General features: G+C 39.9%; 1 protein-coding gene across 32 annotated transcripts in view; it reads left to right on the forward strand.

The window, feature by feature from the left end:
* CACNA1C (calcium voltage-gated channel subunit alpha1 C) overlaps positions 1–16,100 on the forward strand; it is a 482,661-nt gene that overhangs the window by 333,647 nt on the left and 132,914 nt on the right. For 15 of the 32 annotated variants that reach the window (XM_066990241.1, XM_066990244.1, XM_066990249.1 and 12 more), the window contains exons 8-9: positions 648–751; positions 6,952–7,124. In XM_066990241.1, coding sequence (XP_066846342.1) covers positions 648–751; positions 6,952–7,124 — 277 coding nt within the window. Of the gene's footprint in view, positions 1–172; positions 277–647; positions 752–6,951; positions 7,125–16,100 lie in introns of all 32 variants that reach the window. The other 17 variants (XM_066990238.1, XM_066990239.1, XM_066990240.1 and 14 more) reach the window with 3 other exon arrangements.

The following is a 16,100-nucleotide window of genomic DNA, read 5'->3' on the forward strand; positions in this document are numbered from 1 at the left end:
GAGGAAAAAAGCAATCAAAGCAGAGGTCACACCAGAAAGAACATACAGAAACACTTGCTATGATTATGTGTAAACCAACCACAGGCTCTGTTTACAAACCTTTCCATCTGTTCCTTTGCCTAATCATTTCTGCTTTCCCTCTCTGTCTTCTAACTTTCCTTCGTCTTTCCAGATGCAGGACGCTATGGGCTATGAGTTACCATGGGTGTATTTTGTCAGTCTGGTCATCTTTGGATCCTTTTTCGTTCTAAATCTGGTTCTTGGTGTGTTGAGCGGGTAAGCTGACAGTTTTGGTGTCCTTTTTCCAATGCTACAGGGCAAGACTCCACAATAAGGGTTCTTCCCTGTCACCAGGATTCTTTTGGAGGGATTAAAAATCTGAATCCAAGGAAGCTTTCACATCAGCTCTCAAAAATCTTGACCAAATATTCAAACTTGGCAAATAACAATGCAGGTAACAGAATAGGTATGCTGACAAAGAAATTTAATGTCTGGGCATCCAAAATTGCTAAAGTCAACCTTCCATAAATTTTCAGAAAAATTATTATTGAAAATTTTATTGCTGGTGACTTGGGATCTCTTTGGCTGGAGCCTTGCAATGCTCAGAACCTGAGCTTGTCTCACTAATTATCATTCCACTCTTCCAGGTCAATGATGCCATAGGAAGGGACTGGCCCTGGATCTATTTTGTTACACTAATCATCATAGGGTCATTTTTTGTACTTAACTTGGTTCTCGGTGTACTTAGCGGGTAAGCAGTACCAGGAAAATGTTTTGTTATTGTTTATTTTTTAAAATTTGTATTTCTATTCCTACTCTGTTGTTACCAAAACAACGGGCAATGGTGGGTTGATCTCAGGAATCTTTATAGAAGACCTGGGCTATTGCTGTGCAAATAGCAAAACATGGCATTCCTAATGGCATGGAAAGAGTCTTTTGATTAAACCAAAGGAGGAAAAAAAAAAGGAAAAAAAAAAAGACAACTATGACTGTAACTTTCCTCTACCTAAAACCTCTACCTATTCTCTATGGGAAGAGGACAATACTATGTTCCACTGTTTAACTGCCTGTGGGTGAAGCATACCATTCACCACAGAAGGGGATTACAGTAAAATCTCTAGAAGAGTCATTGGGACTGAAGGAGGAATGAGAGCACGAGACAAATCCCTTCGCAGTTGTGGGATGAGATTCCTGCCAAATTATGTTTTCTCACATGAGAAATTTTCACATTGCTCAGTATCTCTAAAGCACAGCCTAATGGGAGACTATTTTCCCTGAAGAGTGTCTTGGGCACATTTCTTCTTCAATAACCACATCTTCTCTGTTGTGTGGATTACAAGCCTAAAATTATGCAGGGAGGAAAGATCATTTCTCTCTGACCTTTCCTAAGGGTGAACAGAGAAGCAGGATAATTTCTTCTAGTGTTTAAACATCCCTAAGTCATCTAGACATGTAGCTGTATTTCAGTTCTGCTGTATAACCCTCACTGTGAAGCATCATTTTGGTAGATATGATTAAAAACAATTGATATTGTCCCCTGTAGTTAAAAACTTACTGCCCCTGGGGAGCCAGATAATTAGAGGAATCAAGCCAGTCAACATTCCTCACACAATTATTTTTTTTACAGATCTCCTAGAATTAAGCTTCGAATTCCGTATTTGGGCATGACTGGGTGCCTATAGCCATTCCATGTAGATGGATAAATATGGTGTGAGGGCTTTTATGCATCCTCTTTTTCTTTGTTTCTAACATCATGCCTCTCTCAATGAGCTCTAAATGAATTTGGTCAGAGCCTGTACTCGTTGCCTCAGTGGGAAACCCTTAAATCTCCCGTCTTTTGATCATAAGAGGGGGAATATCATCTCTGAGCAGGAGGGAAGCCTTGATGCTTCACCGAAATTGTGTCCTCAGTGTTTGTGCCAACAACATAGGAAAGGCAGTAGTAGAACTAGAGAAGAAAATCCTCCATTGATCATCCTGCGAAGAGAAAGATAATAGCAGATCTACAGAAGGTGTTGCCATTGTCTTCATTACTTCATTAAAGGAGACATGCAGCTAAGAAAGCTGCTGCAAAGAGAAGAGTTTCCAAGCAGTAAATGGAGAAGGACAAAACCCTCAGTAATGAAGTGTCAGGCAATAGTCTGTGTTTGGATTTCTGGAGAGTGATACTCTGGGTACAATTTTAAAATGTAAGCTCCTCATTTCTCCATGCGGATGCTCAGATCAGTAGGTAAGGATGTCAGCAGTAGAGGAGGAGGATGACCAGCTGACAGTGGGTAAGCAGTCTGTTGTATCAGAAATGCAGTTGAGGACCATGTAAGACGGTGGTTGAAGATTCTGTAATATCTGATTTGATAAAACAGTGCCTGTGAGCCCAGCCTTGAGGAGTGCATATTGTTGAAGCATTGCTGATTCAATTTACCGACACCTGGATTTGTGTCTGTACATAGTGTAAATTTGCATTTCCTCTCTCTTTTGTTTTTTAACCTAAGAAAGTGTTCTGGGGCCTAGATACTCCATCTCCTGAGACACTGCAGCCAGAGCACCACAGCTAGTGGTGAGAGATGGAAACTATCTGTAGGGAGAACTGAAATCAAATATGAAGTTCACCTTGCTTAATCTGTGAGTCACTATTTCTGGCTGTGTTCACACTATTATGACAGCTGCACTGTTTCTGCAGTTTTTCTCCCAACTGGAGAAAAGTAAAAAGAAACTTAAGAATTTGCATCCATGAAAAAAAAAATAGAAATGATGGCAGAAATGTTCTAAATTTTCTTTAGGCTAAATAAGCAGTTCTTAAACAATTAACTTTCTAAAGCAATTCTAAATTCTGCTGAGTTGCAAAGTGTCTTCGCTTTGCAGATTCAGCTTTTTTTTTAATAAACTTGCTATTAGTCCGTTTTGTGTAGATGATCCACCTGTCTGTTCTATGTAGTACACAAAGCAATATTCCCGGGCATCTTTGTAGATCCATTCTGGGCACCTCTGATTTCTCCCCATTTATTTCAGGAACGTCAACAAGCATGTTGTGTAGGTAGACTTCGTCAATGACAGATTAGCTTAGTTTTTTTAATCACTTCTGAATACGTAAGTGTAATTAATTGTACTCACAAAGACACTTTGATTGCACCTGCAAAATCAAATACTGAGTTCTGCTCTGCCTCAGATCTCATCTGTAATTTGTTTTTCCTCAGGTATTTCACCCATTCATGATTCTTCTGGTGAATTTTCTAGTCAAGTGCTAAGCTAAATAGTATGACAGAGTATTAGTGTGTAGAGCTATAATCCTTTTCGTATTTTGACTGAGCACACTATAAAATCAATGTGTTCCAAAGGAAAAACCTAGTCAGCAGATAACACAGTGGACCTTCTCAAGTCTAGGCAAAAGGAGTCCACGTCACTGCTGTAAGTAGTGAAGCCACTGTTACAGGTCTTCTGAGACCAGTGACGTTGGCATCTCCTACCTGTTTCAGTTGATTAGTGAGGGGAAAAAATGGCAGTGTGTGTTTAACTTTCAGACCTGTATGTTGATGCATATAGATTCAGATTTATTTTACATTTTGCCAATCAGTGATCCAAATTGCAGGATAGAGGCCAAACAAGCAATTTCCTAGGGCAAATGGAGGGCCAGAGAACAGCCATTTCTTCTGATATGAGAGGATCCTGGAAACCCAGTTGGCTGCTTCTGATGCTGTTACTGCCAAGGAAGAGATCAGAGTGAATAGGAGGCTGTCTGTGGTTGTAGCTCCTCCTGAGGATGGCAGAAGTAGTTTTCCTGATATTTCAGGGCTCTTCTTTAGTCTTCTGTCCCCTCTTCCAACCCTTTCCATTCTTTGCTGTATCTGTCAGGGTGGATGAGTTTTGAAGCTTCGTGCTGCATTAAGCAAGAGCTTTGAACTGCTAGAATTCTGCCATTTTCCTCACTTTCCAACACTCCTCTGAATGAGAGAATTCATACTGAGATCAGATATAGACATGAATTATCTATATTTCACCACCAGGATTGGTATTTCCTTTGGCAGATGTCTTAGAGTTTCCTGGGAAAGTGAAGGAAAGTGAAGCAAACGGAGTTGGGGAAAAACAATGAGATTTCGCCAACTCGTGAACAGATGTTGTCTTGTTCACTGAAAAGAGACAGATTGCTTGGTAGTTCTGCAAGCCTCTGTTGACCTTATCCTCACATGATATTGCAATTTTTTTTTGAGAAGGCCACCTCCTGACTCAGGATGGCACTTCTATCAGAAAGCTTATTTGGTCCTTGGCCTCCCTGCTGAAACTGCAAACAATGAACATTTACTGCCAACTGTGATGGTGGCAGAGGTAATGTGCACACCTGCCGGCAGTAGGAACTGGACTGAGGTCACCAACTCATTTCACATGGGATAGTAAATGACATGGATAGTAATTCTTGATTGTGAACTACATTTGCCTGCATACAGGCTGGCATTCCACATGGGAAGTGATTGGAATTGTATTAGCGATTTCCTGAGCCACCTGTTCTCAATAGTTTAATGCTCGTAGAGTATAGAAATTAAGATAATTTAAATAAGTTGTCTTCTTTGGAGAGTCATCCAAGATCTGGAAACCCATACATTGTACAAAGGAAAAAGACAGGTGAATTCATATCATTTAGACTGGGGGATCACAGTATTTTCAGCTGTGCCATGAAAAAGCCAGGTAACAAGTTAACTTCTATGCAGACAGTCAGCATAATGACATGCTGCTAAAAGCTCATTTCAGTTTAGTCAGCTCTTCTTCCAGCCTGGGTCACATTTGAGAGGGACAGTACATGGGGCTGACAAGACCCAAGCAGGCATGCAGCTTAGATGCATCTAATATAAATGATCCAGTTCAGTGCAGGGTAGAAATTCCATTTTCTGTTAGCTGGATCATTTCGTTTTCCACACTTTGGTTTCTAAAACTGACCCTTGCAAGTTATAGCAATGCAAATACATAGTTCTCACTTGGAGTTGAAAGCCTTTTCCCTTTTAAAAATGGACCTATTTGTTGAAGATTCTAAAATACCAATTTACAAGCCAACTATTGAAATACTAGGATTTGATTTTTCAAACAGCCTTAATAGTGCATAGCTTCATTCAGTGATTTTTCTGGAGTTCATTCATTAATTTGGATAAGGTGCTATGTAAGACCCAGAGGAAAGATGTTATTGAAGCTATAAACAGAAACAATTGGAATTGATTGGATTTTTTAAAAATCTTTTGTACAGATTTTATTGTTATTGCTGGGGTCATTCTTGCCATATTTGCAGTAGCTCTTTCTCGGCCTTGTGGCTATCGGGTCCCAGGGTTGACTGTGATCTAACTTCAGGCCTGAAAACCAGTGATTCTCTTCATCATTTGCACCTTCATTATCACTATCCCATGGGACAGTCTGAAACTTCAGTAATGTGACAGAGGGTGAAGATCGCACACGCATCCTTTGTCACATAGTTTGGCTTGAAATGAAGATATCTTCCTACTTTTCCTACTTTCATTCTGCTGCTGTGCTGGTATCATGCGCAGTTCGTAATATAAAAAGCCTGATCAAAAGACTGAAGTCAATGGAAATCTTTCAGCAGGTTTTGACCAGACAGAAGTACTTCACTAAACCATCACTACTGGAAATGCATCTCTGTCTCAGTTGCTTGAGAACACTTCATGTGGCACTCATTGATATTTTGATTAGGATTTTCATACTCCTGATATTGTCCCACCAAAGTTAGTGGAAGGCTTCCCATTTGTTTTTGGAGGAGCAAAACAAAGACTAATATTAGGCTTTTTTTTTTTTTTAATTTCACTCATTGCTGACAATCATCAGCGAGGCTAATGGATGTTGTATTTGAGAGAATGACTTTTCCTCTCATATCTAGACACAGTGGGCCATGTTATCTGCTGTGTGCACCTTGTGTAGTGATCTGCTTCAATAGATATAAGGCTTAAGTACTCTTAGTCCAGTGTTTTTCACAATCATTAAGCTTACTGTTAAAAATACAAGCATTAAAACCTGATTTAGAACCACAGGAGAATCGTTAAATGGAGGTAGATTGGCATTTCTAGAAAAAAGTAGTGCAGGATAGATGTCTGACAGATAGGAAGAAAAAGAGTCACAGTCAAAAAGAAGGCAAAGCAGACACCCTGGATCATAACTAAGCAACATTAAATTCTTGTTCCTATGCCCTCTCTTTTAAGCCCATATTCCCAATAGTGGTTTTTCATCACACAATCAAACACCTACCCTGTTTCACTTTCTGGCAGAATCTATTATTGCTCATGTTTGTCTACCCAGCTGGAGACTTGAAAACTAAGTTTCATGTCAGATAACAGGCCTGAATACTGAAAGCCTGCAATAAAACATTGAGGTCTAAATTTTCAAGTATACTTTTCAGTACTATGGGTGAAATTGCCCATAATTATCTGTGTACAGAATTGTGAGTATCATTACTTACACTTACAATTAGTACAACTTAGTTGTGATTATACCTATAATCTTAAAGACAGATTGAGACCTGACTAAAAATTAGAGCCACCATCTCACTCTCCAGATGTCAGATTATTGTCAAACAGTTCATCATTGTCTCGAATTAACCACTATCCATATAGATATTTATGGATAGCTTTTGGAGAATATCAAGTGGTAAAGAATGTTAGAAAGTGTGTGGTATTGTACAAAAACATTATATATGAGTTTTATTTTAATTATTAATCAAATGTTGAGAATGAAAGGATTAAAAAGGTAATTATGTTCTCGTAAGCATTGGTAAAAATGTGGACACTCCAGCTGTTTTACAAGTGCAAGGATACTCCTTTCATGTGTCTGTCCTGACAGAACAGAGAAAGCTGGGTGTGCTACAGAGGATATGGAGACTTTCTAGTGGAAATCAATCTAACCCATTGTTTTTCAATCTCTTCCTCTCCCTCCACCCACGTCCCGTTCCTCCCTCCCTCTTGCTAGGGAGTTTTCCAAAGAAAGAGAGAAGGCTAAGGCTCGTGGTGATTTCCAGAAGTTACGGGAAAAGCAACAGCTGGAGGAGGATTTGAAGGGATATTTAGACTGGATAACTCAAGCTGAAGACATTGACCCAGAAAATGAAGATGAAGGCATGGATGAGGAGAAGCCTCGAAACAGTAAGCAATTTTCTTCTGTCTGTCTGTCTTTCTCCGCTTTTACCAAGGGAGCCTGTGCCCACCTGCTCTAGTGCTGAGATTGCCTATAGGGCAGAACAGGTTCTTTCTGAGACTCTCACTATGCTTATACGTGATCCAAGTTTAATGCTTTTTTGGAAACAATGGAAGGGAGAAATATGTGTAAAATAATGGATATTGTTTTGCAGATCCTCAGTTTCTTGTCTATAATACTGACATTAGAACCTGATATTAAACAGGAAAAAAGATCAATACTTGCCGTTGGAAGTTCGCTACTGGGATAAGTTTTAAAATATACATGTGTCTCCTATTTGTTTATTTAATTGTAGTTCAGTGTTACAGGCTATTGACACTTGGTTAATTACTTTGAAAGCAAAAGTTTCTAGGCAAAGCAATGCTACAGTATGGGATAAGGGCCAAGTCAACCCTGTTGTACATTAAGTGCGCCATCTGTAACTCCATTGAAATCAGCGGAATTGCATTTGCTTTTGCCAGGCTGGAGTTAAGCTTTCAGGCATTTCTTGTAAGAGAAGTACCTCTTTTTATTCTGTTCTGGAGTTGAGAAGATGTTTATGCAAAGTGAGAATTCACTATCTCTTCTTATTACAAATCTTGAAGGATGATGGGTTTGAAGAAAGCAGAGATTCCTTGTGTTTCACTGTCTTCATTGAATCTTCTCACTCCACCTCATCTTTTACTAGTACAGGTTCTGTATCACTTCAGAAACACCTAGCAGTTATCATTACAGGTCATGTGCTTGGGAAATGTCAGAGTTGGAACCTTTAGACAGTTATGCAGTTAAAGGACACCTATACTACTCAGCTTTCATTGCTGAAATGTGCATTATCCCAGTTTGATTTTGGAGGAGGAGACATGAAGCATTTCCCTATAGATCACCCTTCCTACCAAATAAACAAAATCTATGGGGTGATCTGATCAGAACCATATATTCCAGCACCAGGAAGACCAGACACTGAAAAGTTATTCCTGCAGAAAAAAAGCAAGATTTCTATCAGATGCTCATGATATTTTGGAGAAGTAAGCACTACTCCCTGTAGCTGCCAGAACACTTAAGTTCTTTCAGAAAAAAAGGGAAGAAAAAAAAAATCACTTGTGGGGTCATGAATACCCCTGATACCTATGTATTTGGATTTGAGGGAGTCATTGGGGGGACTTGCTCAGACCTCCCCAGATCAGGTTACTTTTCTTTTTATGTTGGTGCCTTCAAGTGCTCATAGCTTACTTTCACAATTTAACCTCGGTAATTTGTTATTCATAGACAAAATTTGCTGCTGTGTGGCATACAATAAATGGAAGATCGTGTCTGGTGATCCCATTTCCTTTCTTTATAGGCAGAATTTCCTATTATGAAGAAAAAAAAAAAAGAAAAAAAAAAAGCACCACTGTAATGGACTCTGGTATCCTTATATGACATCTGAGTGGGGACGCCAATTGTCACACCACTCTACTGAAGTCACCAGGAGGCTTTCCCTTGACTTCAGCGGGAAGTTCCTAGAGACATGCCTGTTAAAAAAAAGTGTAGCCACATTGCTGAGATAGTATGATGAGAACCTGCCAAAGCTACTCGCTAATTTGAACTTTTTCCTTTTTAATTAACATGAAAATAATGCTGCTCTGGTAAAAGCGTTTTGAAATAGGTCAGATGTAGTTTCATTGTATTCATTGCAACAGGGTGGGATCAGTCCAAATTTGAGCTAACAAGCTCCTTTTCTGACTGGTGATACTAAGAACTGAAAGATAACTTATCTTCATCTTACAGTGCTTCTTCTTCAGATGAATAAAGTGAGTTTGGTAAGACAGGGTTTATAAAATCCGTAATGTTGCATCTGACAAGTTCTCAAGAGTTTCTCCCAGTCGGCTATTAACGGCAAACTAACTTTTTACCCATTTCTTCTCCAAACTGTTTATGAATGCAGTGTCTTCAGTGCTGTTGGTTCCAAGAGCCAGGTCTAAGGACAGTGATTGTTAACCAGTCCCAACCACACAGCATATCTTTCTCTCTGACATTGTTGTGGGACACTTAATCAGTTCTTGTTACATGACAGACCAGGCTTGGGAACAGACGTCTGCAGTGCCTAGTGGTATACAGCAGAATCACACCTTTGAGAGGAATGGCTCAGGATGTGAAGAAATGCTGTGGACTGATGTTGGCCATGTACAAGGGACAAAAGCCATGCTAACAGAAGTCTCTGAACAAGAGAATAGGAGAGACCAAGCAAACAGGTCACTCTATGAAGTTTATTTGCCTATTCCTCTAAAAGTTTTTTTTTTGTTTTGTTTGGTTTGGTTTGGTTTGGTTTGTGTTTTTGTTTTGTTTTTTCTTCCATTTAGAACAGGCTGTTGATAACAATAATCTTGTGTGCGGCTTTGGGCTCTACAATATAAAAAGGATGTTAAAGTTCTTGAAATGGTCCAGAGGAGGGCACCAAAGCAGGTGAAAGGGCTGGAAGGCATGTCCTGTGAGGACACTGGGCTGTCCCATGCTCCCTGACGCTCCCTGAGGAGACGAGGCGCAGAGGGAGGCGCTGGTCTCTGCTCCCTGGGACCAAGCACAGGGCACACAGGAATGGCACAGAGCTGCCAGGGGAGGGTCAGGCAGGGCATTAGGAGAAATGTCTTTACCTTGAGGGTGGTCAAACGCTGGGACAGGATTTCTGCAGGGGTGGTTGATGCCCGAAGCCCCTCAGTGTTCAAGAGGCAATTGGGCAGTGCCCTCAATAACATGCTTTAACTTTTGGTCAGCCCTGAGGTGGTCAGGCAGGTGGACTTGATAATCTTTGTAGGTCCCTTCCAACTGAACTATTCTATAGTGTTCCATACTCTCCAGTGCTGTACCTTGACCTCCTTCCTGCCAAAGGCTTTTTTAACTATGGAAGTAAAGGATCTTTGTGCTTCCTTCCTCTGATGGGGAAGCAAACAGCCCCTAGACACGGATGGTAAAGAGCAACACCCCCTTTCCCACCCCCAGGTCCAGCCCGCCAGCCAACAAAAATACCTGGATCCATGCCCCCACCCAGCAGAGTTGAGGAGTTTTCATTCTGGCCTTTTGTATTTTTTAAACCACATTAGTTTTCTTTCCTAGTAGGCTGTTGTATTTACTCTTGCCAAATTATGGGTACCATATTGTTTAAGCTCTGTTGTATTTCTTGACAAAGCAAAATAGTTTACAGGCATCCTCTCCTAAGATGTCATGCTCACTTCATTTGTTGACATGCTTATCTGTCATGTATACCACATAGGAAGAAACTCACTGTATATTTACTGTATCTACCTATGTGGTTACACGTCTTATATGTCCTATTGCGTACAAACATACCTAACGCAGAACCATCTCAACCCACTCTGATGCTGGAGACCAATATCTGCCTGGGATACACTGATGGAGAGCAGCACTGAAAAGGCCTATCTGCTCTCCTGAAGCTTAATTGCATTCAAGCTGTGCTGCTCTTGGGGGCTGATGGATCTGCTAGCAAATAAGGTGAAGGAGCACTGTGTAACAAATCAAATAGAAATAGAGGTCTTTTCTTTAATGGCTTCCGTTTAAGATAACGCCATAGAAAAAGTGCCATAAGTGATAAGGTATTGTTTTTATTTGTGTGTGTGTTTTCTGCTGTGTTGAATGTTTTGGCATTCATGCCAGCCATCAATCACCAGTAGGGGTTAGACTGCAGGACTGGTATTAATTCTCTTCCAACTACCATCTACAGACCATACTCTTGCTGAAGGAGTGCAGATGCCTCACATACAGCTTCAGTGTGGTTCTCTCTCGAGTTTTCTTCAAAGCTCACTGCCTTCTCTTTCTGGTACAATGTCCTGAGGTCCACAGCAGAGTGCTTCTTCCCCTTTCCAACACACTTTGTTCAGTGATGAATTAATCAACAGTGTTGACTTTCAAGGTATCAGCCCTGAACATTTCAAATAACATTTCACTGAAGTACATACGGCAGTTCGGTACTCCTAAAGTGGTTGTTTTAGTTCAACATACTGGAAAGGTTTGTTTCAGTTATATCACACTGATGCTCAGCAGATCTGGGTTCCAGACAGTGAATTACACCATTACTTTAAAGAAGTCATGTTAGTTTTCACTTCCTCAATTTCCCCTCGGAAGCAGGTTTTGGTTGTTTTTTTTAATAAATAATATCGTAAGAGTTCAGCATTTTAATATATACTTATTAAATTAGAGTCTCAGCTAATGTAAATCTGCAACTCTGAGAATCAGCAGTTTACACCATCTGGGCTCTGGCCCAGGTAGGCTACCTAAACTGAATCATCCCAGACACAGAGAACATATGTTTCCAGTCTCTTCTCTGCCCTTGGCTGCAGAGCCAGGTTTCGCTGTCTTCTTTCTCTGTAAAGAAGACTGACTGCCTGCCTGTCAACATGCCTCCTGTAAGACAGAGAACATGAGGCAGAAGGGAAGAGAATTGCACTTGCATCCCCTTTGGTTTGACTGCCTGTGCCAGTCTTTTGGGCATCATCAGTTGTATATTGTATATTCCACTGCTTTCCTGAAGCGGTCAAACTTTGACCCAAGTCTCATTGGGTGTTTACAGCCCTTAAAGAAATGGTCAACAAGCCCAAGTACTACAGCAGCAAGAGCCCTCATGGAAGAAAGGATGAGAAAAGAAAATAAATGTAGCCAAGGTTGGACAATCTGTGCAGCCTTCAGCTGATGTTCTCCGTAGCAGTGGTCTTAGTGTTCTTCTGAGGCAGTTTAATACCAGTTGCCTCTCGCATTCATTGAGGAGCATTCACAGTTCAGTCTGAATTCATCCTCTGTGTTTTGGGAAGTGCATGTTTAAGGCAGTTTTTTCTTGTTATTTGAAAACATGATTTTTCCATTTTGGAAGATATGAGGTGGGAAATGTCAAAAGGCGTCTAGGGGTTGTTTGTGTTGATGGTTTTCTTCTATGCTCTTTCCCTGATGGGCCTTCTGCAAGGGAAGAAAACATTAATTTGACAGAGGATAGAAATACATGTCATGGCACAAAGCAGATACTGAATTTCAAAATTACATGATAGTGAAGAGAATCACCCCTTCTGTTGTCACAGTAACTGGGAATTTGCCCTTTTTTATTCTTCCTAAGAGTGGTCTGGAATGCATCTGTGTTGTTGTGGGCAGAAACAGGAAACCTCAATCCAACCCAGATTTTCCTCCTATTGAAGTTAATTGGCAAAATTCCCATTGACTGCATCAAGGTCAGTAAAAAGCTGTGAATGGGCAGGGAGAAGTAATTTGATGTTTCTGATTGCTCAGATTTTGCATTCCCTTTGTTTTCCTGTGCTTCAGTGCTATTTGGTGCTGCTGCCTACAATGTGAGCATGTCCACATTAACATCAAGAGAATCTCTAGTAGTAACAGCTCACTGCCTGGCCTCGGGTCTGATAACAAAGCCATTCTGTGACTCAAGACAACTCATTCTTCTAGTTAAGTCATATCCAAGGTGGTACTGCAAATTTAAGGGCTGATTTGCAAGTAGCTTACCCTACAACAGTTCAAAGTCTAATCATACTCCAGGGCTCTATTTCAATGGGACTGATGGCTGTAGATAATCAGCTTTTCATGTAACACAGCAGTAAAAACAGTGCTAGGCGGTATGTTGCCTATCAAAACATACAGCAATACTTGAGAGAGTACATTAAATAATGAAAGGTATAGGGGAGGGAGGCTTGACTGCACATTCAGATTTATGCCTCAGCTAAAGTGGAAATAGAAAATGTACAATGGAAGGCAAAAAAAAAAGTACAGAAATACAGACAGGTTCTAAAATATGTAAAAAGTAGTCTGTTAAAAAAGGAAATAATATCAGTTTTCACTTTCAGAGCAGTTATTGCAACGTCTTGGTGACCTTTGGAAATATTTGTTAACATCTGAGTTCACTGCCTCTAAGGAATCAGCTGCAGCCTAATTTTTAGGTGGACCACAGATTTTGTCTTACTCCAACATTCACTGTTTCTTGTGAACAGCATTATGTTGTCATGACTAGGCAGAATTTAATCTCAGACTTGTGAGAGTGTTCCCTAGGTGAAAATGATTTTGACACAGGGACAAAGTTTTCAGCTGCAAAGGAAAACCTTTTAGAAAAAATTGGGAGCTTATGGACAATTAGAACATTTGGAAAATCTGTGTGTTTCACAGAAAGACTTTGTGCTTCTGAAATTTGGGCCAGAAATACAGAGAACAGGAGAGCTGGTAGTTCAAACAGGAAAAAAATAAAATAAAATAAAATTGAGAACTCTAGAAATAGCAGCCTCAATAATTTCAGCCCAAACAGGGTTTTATTCCCAAGAGCTCCAACAGTAGTTTGACTCTATTACATAACAGGGATAAAAGTATGAACACCTTACTCTAAAAGTTGAGGCTTTTTAGGATTTATCTATCCAATTCCTGTTGACTTGACTTCCTTTTACAAAGTCAACTTTTAAACTATAAGGGGGCTCTACTGATTTCAGTGAGGCTATGTACTAAATAAGTCCCATTGACTTTAGTGAACGTTCTCACTAAATCCTATGCAGCCCTTTGGAAAATATTGTGGTTTGAAGCTGTTGGCTAGGGAGAATTTTGTCTATGGATCTAATCAGGATACCAAGATAAAAGAACAACAAGTTGTTCAAATTTCACATTTAGTAATCTCATATGTCAGCTTGCTCTGTGGGTTTTGAATCTTGTGCTTAGTGTACTGACAAGGAAGTGGCTTATTACTTTCAGCCTGAAAAATAACATGGTACTGTGGGATAACGTCTGAGGCAGAAAGCACATAACAGGATTTTCAGAGACCTGGTTACAGGGTAAAATTTCAGGGTGGCCTAAAAAATTCTTAGTCTGCTTTCTATGACGAAATTTAATGGGGAATTGCACAGTTAGAGAATTAACAAGGGAGATTCAGAGCGGAAAATGAGAGGGAGTATATTTACAAGATACTTATTTTAAATTCAATCTTGATCATTGTTGCCTTTTAAACTCATGTCTTCTTACTCTACAAGCAAAAAGGTGGTGTGCTGAGTTAATTTTTATGTCTTGTTTAACCAGAACACACTTGAAACACCTGAAGTTGTCTGTTGACAGTAATTCAGTTCACCCTGACTTATTCTAGTTTCACCTACAGAATTTGTCCCAGTGTATCTCACATACACATGGAAGGACATGGGCAACCACTCCTTAACAGGCATGTACAGCTTGATATTTGAGAGTATTTTTTTGCCTGTTATCAAAAAGTAGTTAAAAAAAACACAGGGTGCTTACTTGGGATTTAAGATCATCTTAGCAAAAGCTGTAAGAGGCACAGTCTGGAAAGTGAAACCTTTATCAGTTTAGTTCCTCCTAAACCAGTTGGTGATTTGACTTGTGTCATACAACCTGGTTGCATTTTGCTTTCCATGCATAAATGTAAGGAAACAAAAGTCAGTGTTGTAAAATGATTTATTATCTGTCAAAACCTCACCTAAAGAGGCAGAAAGCACAGTGTCATCTTGTTTTATCATTGTCCACTGATGTGGAAAATAATCATCTGGTAACTAGGAAAAGAGTAGCTGAAGTGCCAACAATTGTGGGTATTTCACAAGGGCACCTGATAAGTGTTTCACAAGGAGTTTAGCAGCTGTGATAGATTTATTCTTTTTTACCTGGAGACGGGGACAAAAGAAGCGTTTTCTGGTGTTTGCACAAATTTGATTCTCCTAGAAAAACAAAAACAAAAAAAAAGCCCCATATACTCAGCTGCAGAGGTCCAAAACCATGATTTGCTCAGGTATGAGTGACAGCAGCTCCCAGCTGTGTGCTGTGCCCAAAGCATGCACTGTAGAAAACAGTCCAAGTGGTGTTTTTGTACCTCACCATCTTTTAGAGTAGCTCAAACATTGCTCTTAATACAAATACTACTACAGTTTGCACACACTTGCTAAAAGGCCTTGTTAAATGATAAGTCAGCTTTGTATTTGTTGTGTGGAAAGAGAAGCTCAGGTTGCAAAATGGTGCATGGGTTTGTGCTTCAGATGTCAAGCTGTAGTCTATAATTAGCATGCTGCCTAGAAAAAGTTTCTGGGACATTAGTTCTCACACAAGGCTGAATCACTCCCGCGGTCTTTGGGCAAAAATCTTACTGGAGTTGCTGGGGATTTTGCCTGGGTAAGGCAAAAAGGACTTGGGTCCTAACCTGTTTTATCTGAGGTCAGTAACAAAACAGGCAAGTGTCAACACTAGAGAATAATGCCTAATATTAGGCCTTGATGCACCAGAGGCTTGTGTATGCTCACACATGGCTCTACTGTTTCGTAACTGTCACCCACCAAAGGGAGAACATGAGATACTTCATATCTGAAATCACTTACAAGACTTGATAGTCCAGATAGTACTGTTTGCCCAGTGCATAATTCCACTGGCTAAAATACCTTTATATCTGTCATGAATTTGACCCACTGTCATTACTAGCATTTTGATTCCACAACTCTGTATATGGAAATATGGGGTCACACCCAGATAAACTTTTATATCCTGAAATGGAGAAACGACAGATATCACAAAAGAATGAGACGACATTGTGAGACTCCGTAGTGACTCCGTAGTGAGGTAATGTGGTAGCTACCTATTCAGCCCTCTAAATGACACAAGGTAATGTTGCCATTTAAAAGTAATATATATATATATGTATGCATATATATATGTATTAGGGTGACTTTACTTTCACTTTTGCTCCATGTTTCATCAATGTCACCAAAACTAGGATGTCAACATTTGACTTTTTCCCCATTGGGAAAAAAAAAAACAAACTGGGAGTAGATTTCCCTACTGACTGTCTTCACATGTTGCTTGCCTTTTCTTTTTCTTTTTCTTTTTTTCCAGTGACAAAGCAAGGAAGCTGTAGGGCCTTTATCCTTAATTGTTTTGTCTTCCTCACCATTTCCAAAAGGAGAAAGGAGAAACTTAAAAAGAAGAACAAG

This window comes from Anser cygnoides, chromosome 1 (assembly GCF_040182565.1).
Source record: "Anser cygnoides isolate HZ-2024a breed goose chromosome 1, Taihu_goose_T2T_genome, whole genome shotgun sequence".
Lineage (NCBI taxonomy): Eukaryota > Metazoa > Chordata > Aves > Anseriformes > Anatidae > Anser > Anser cygnoides.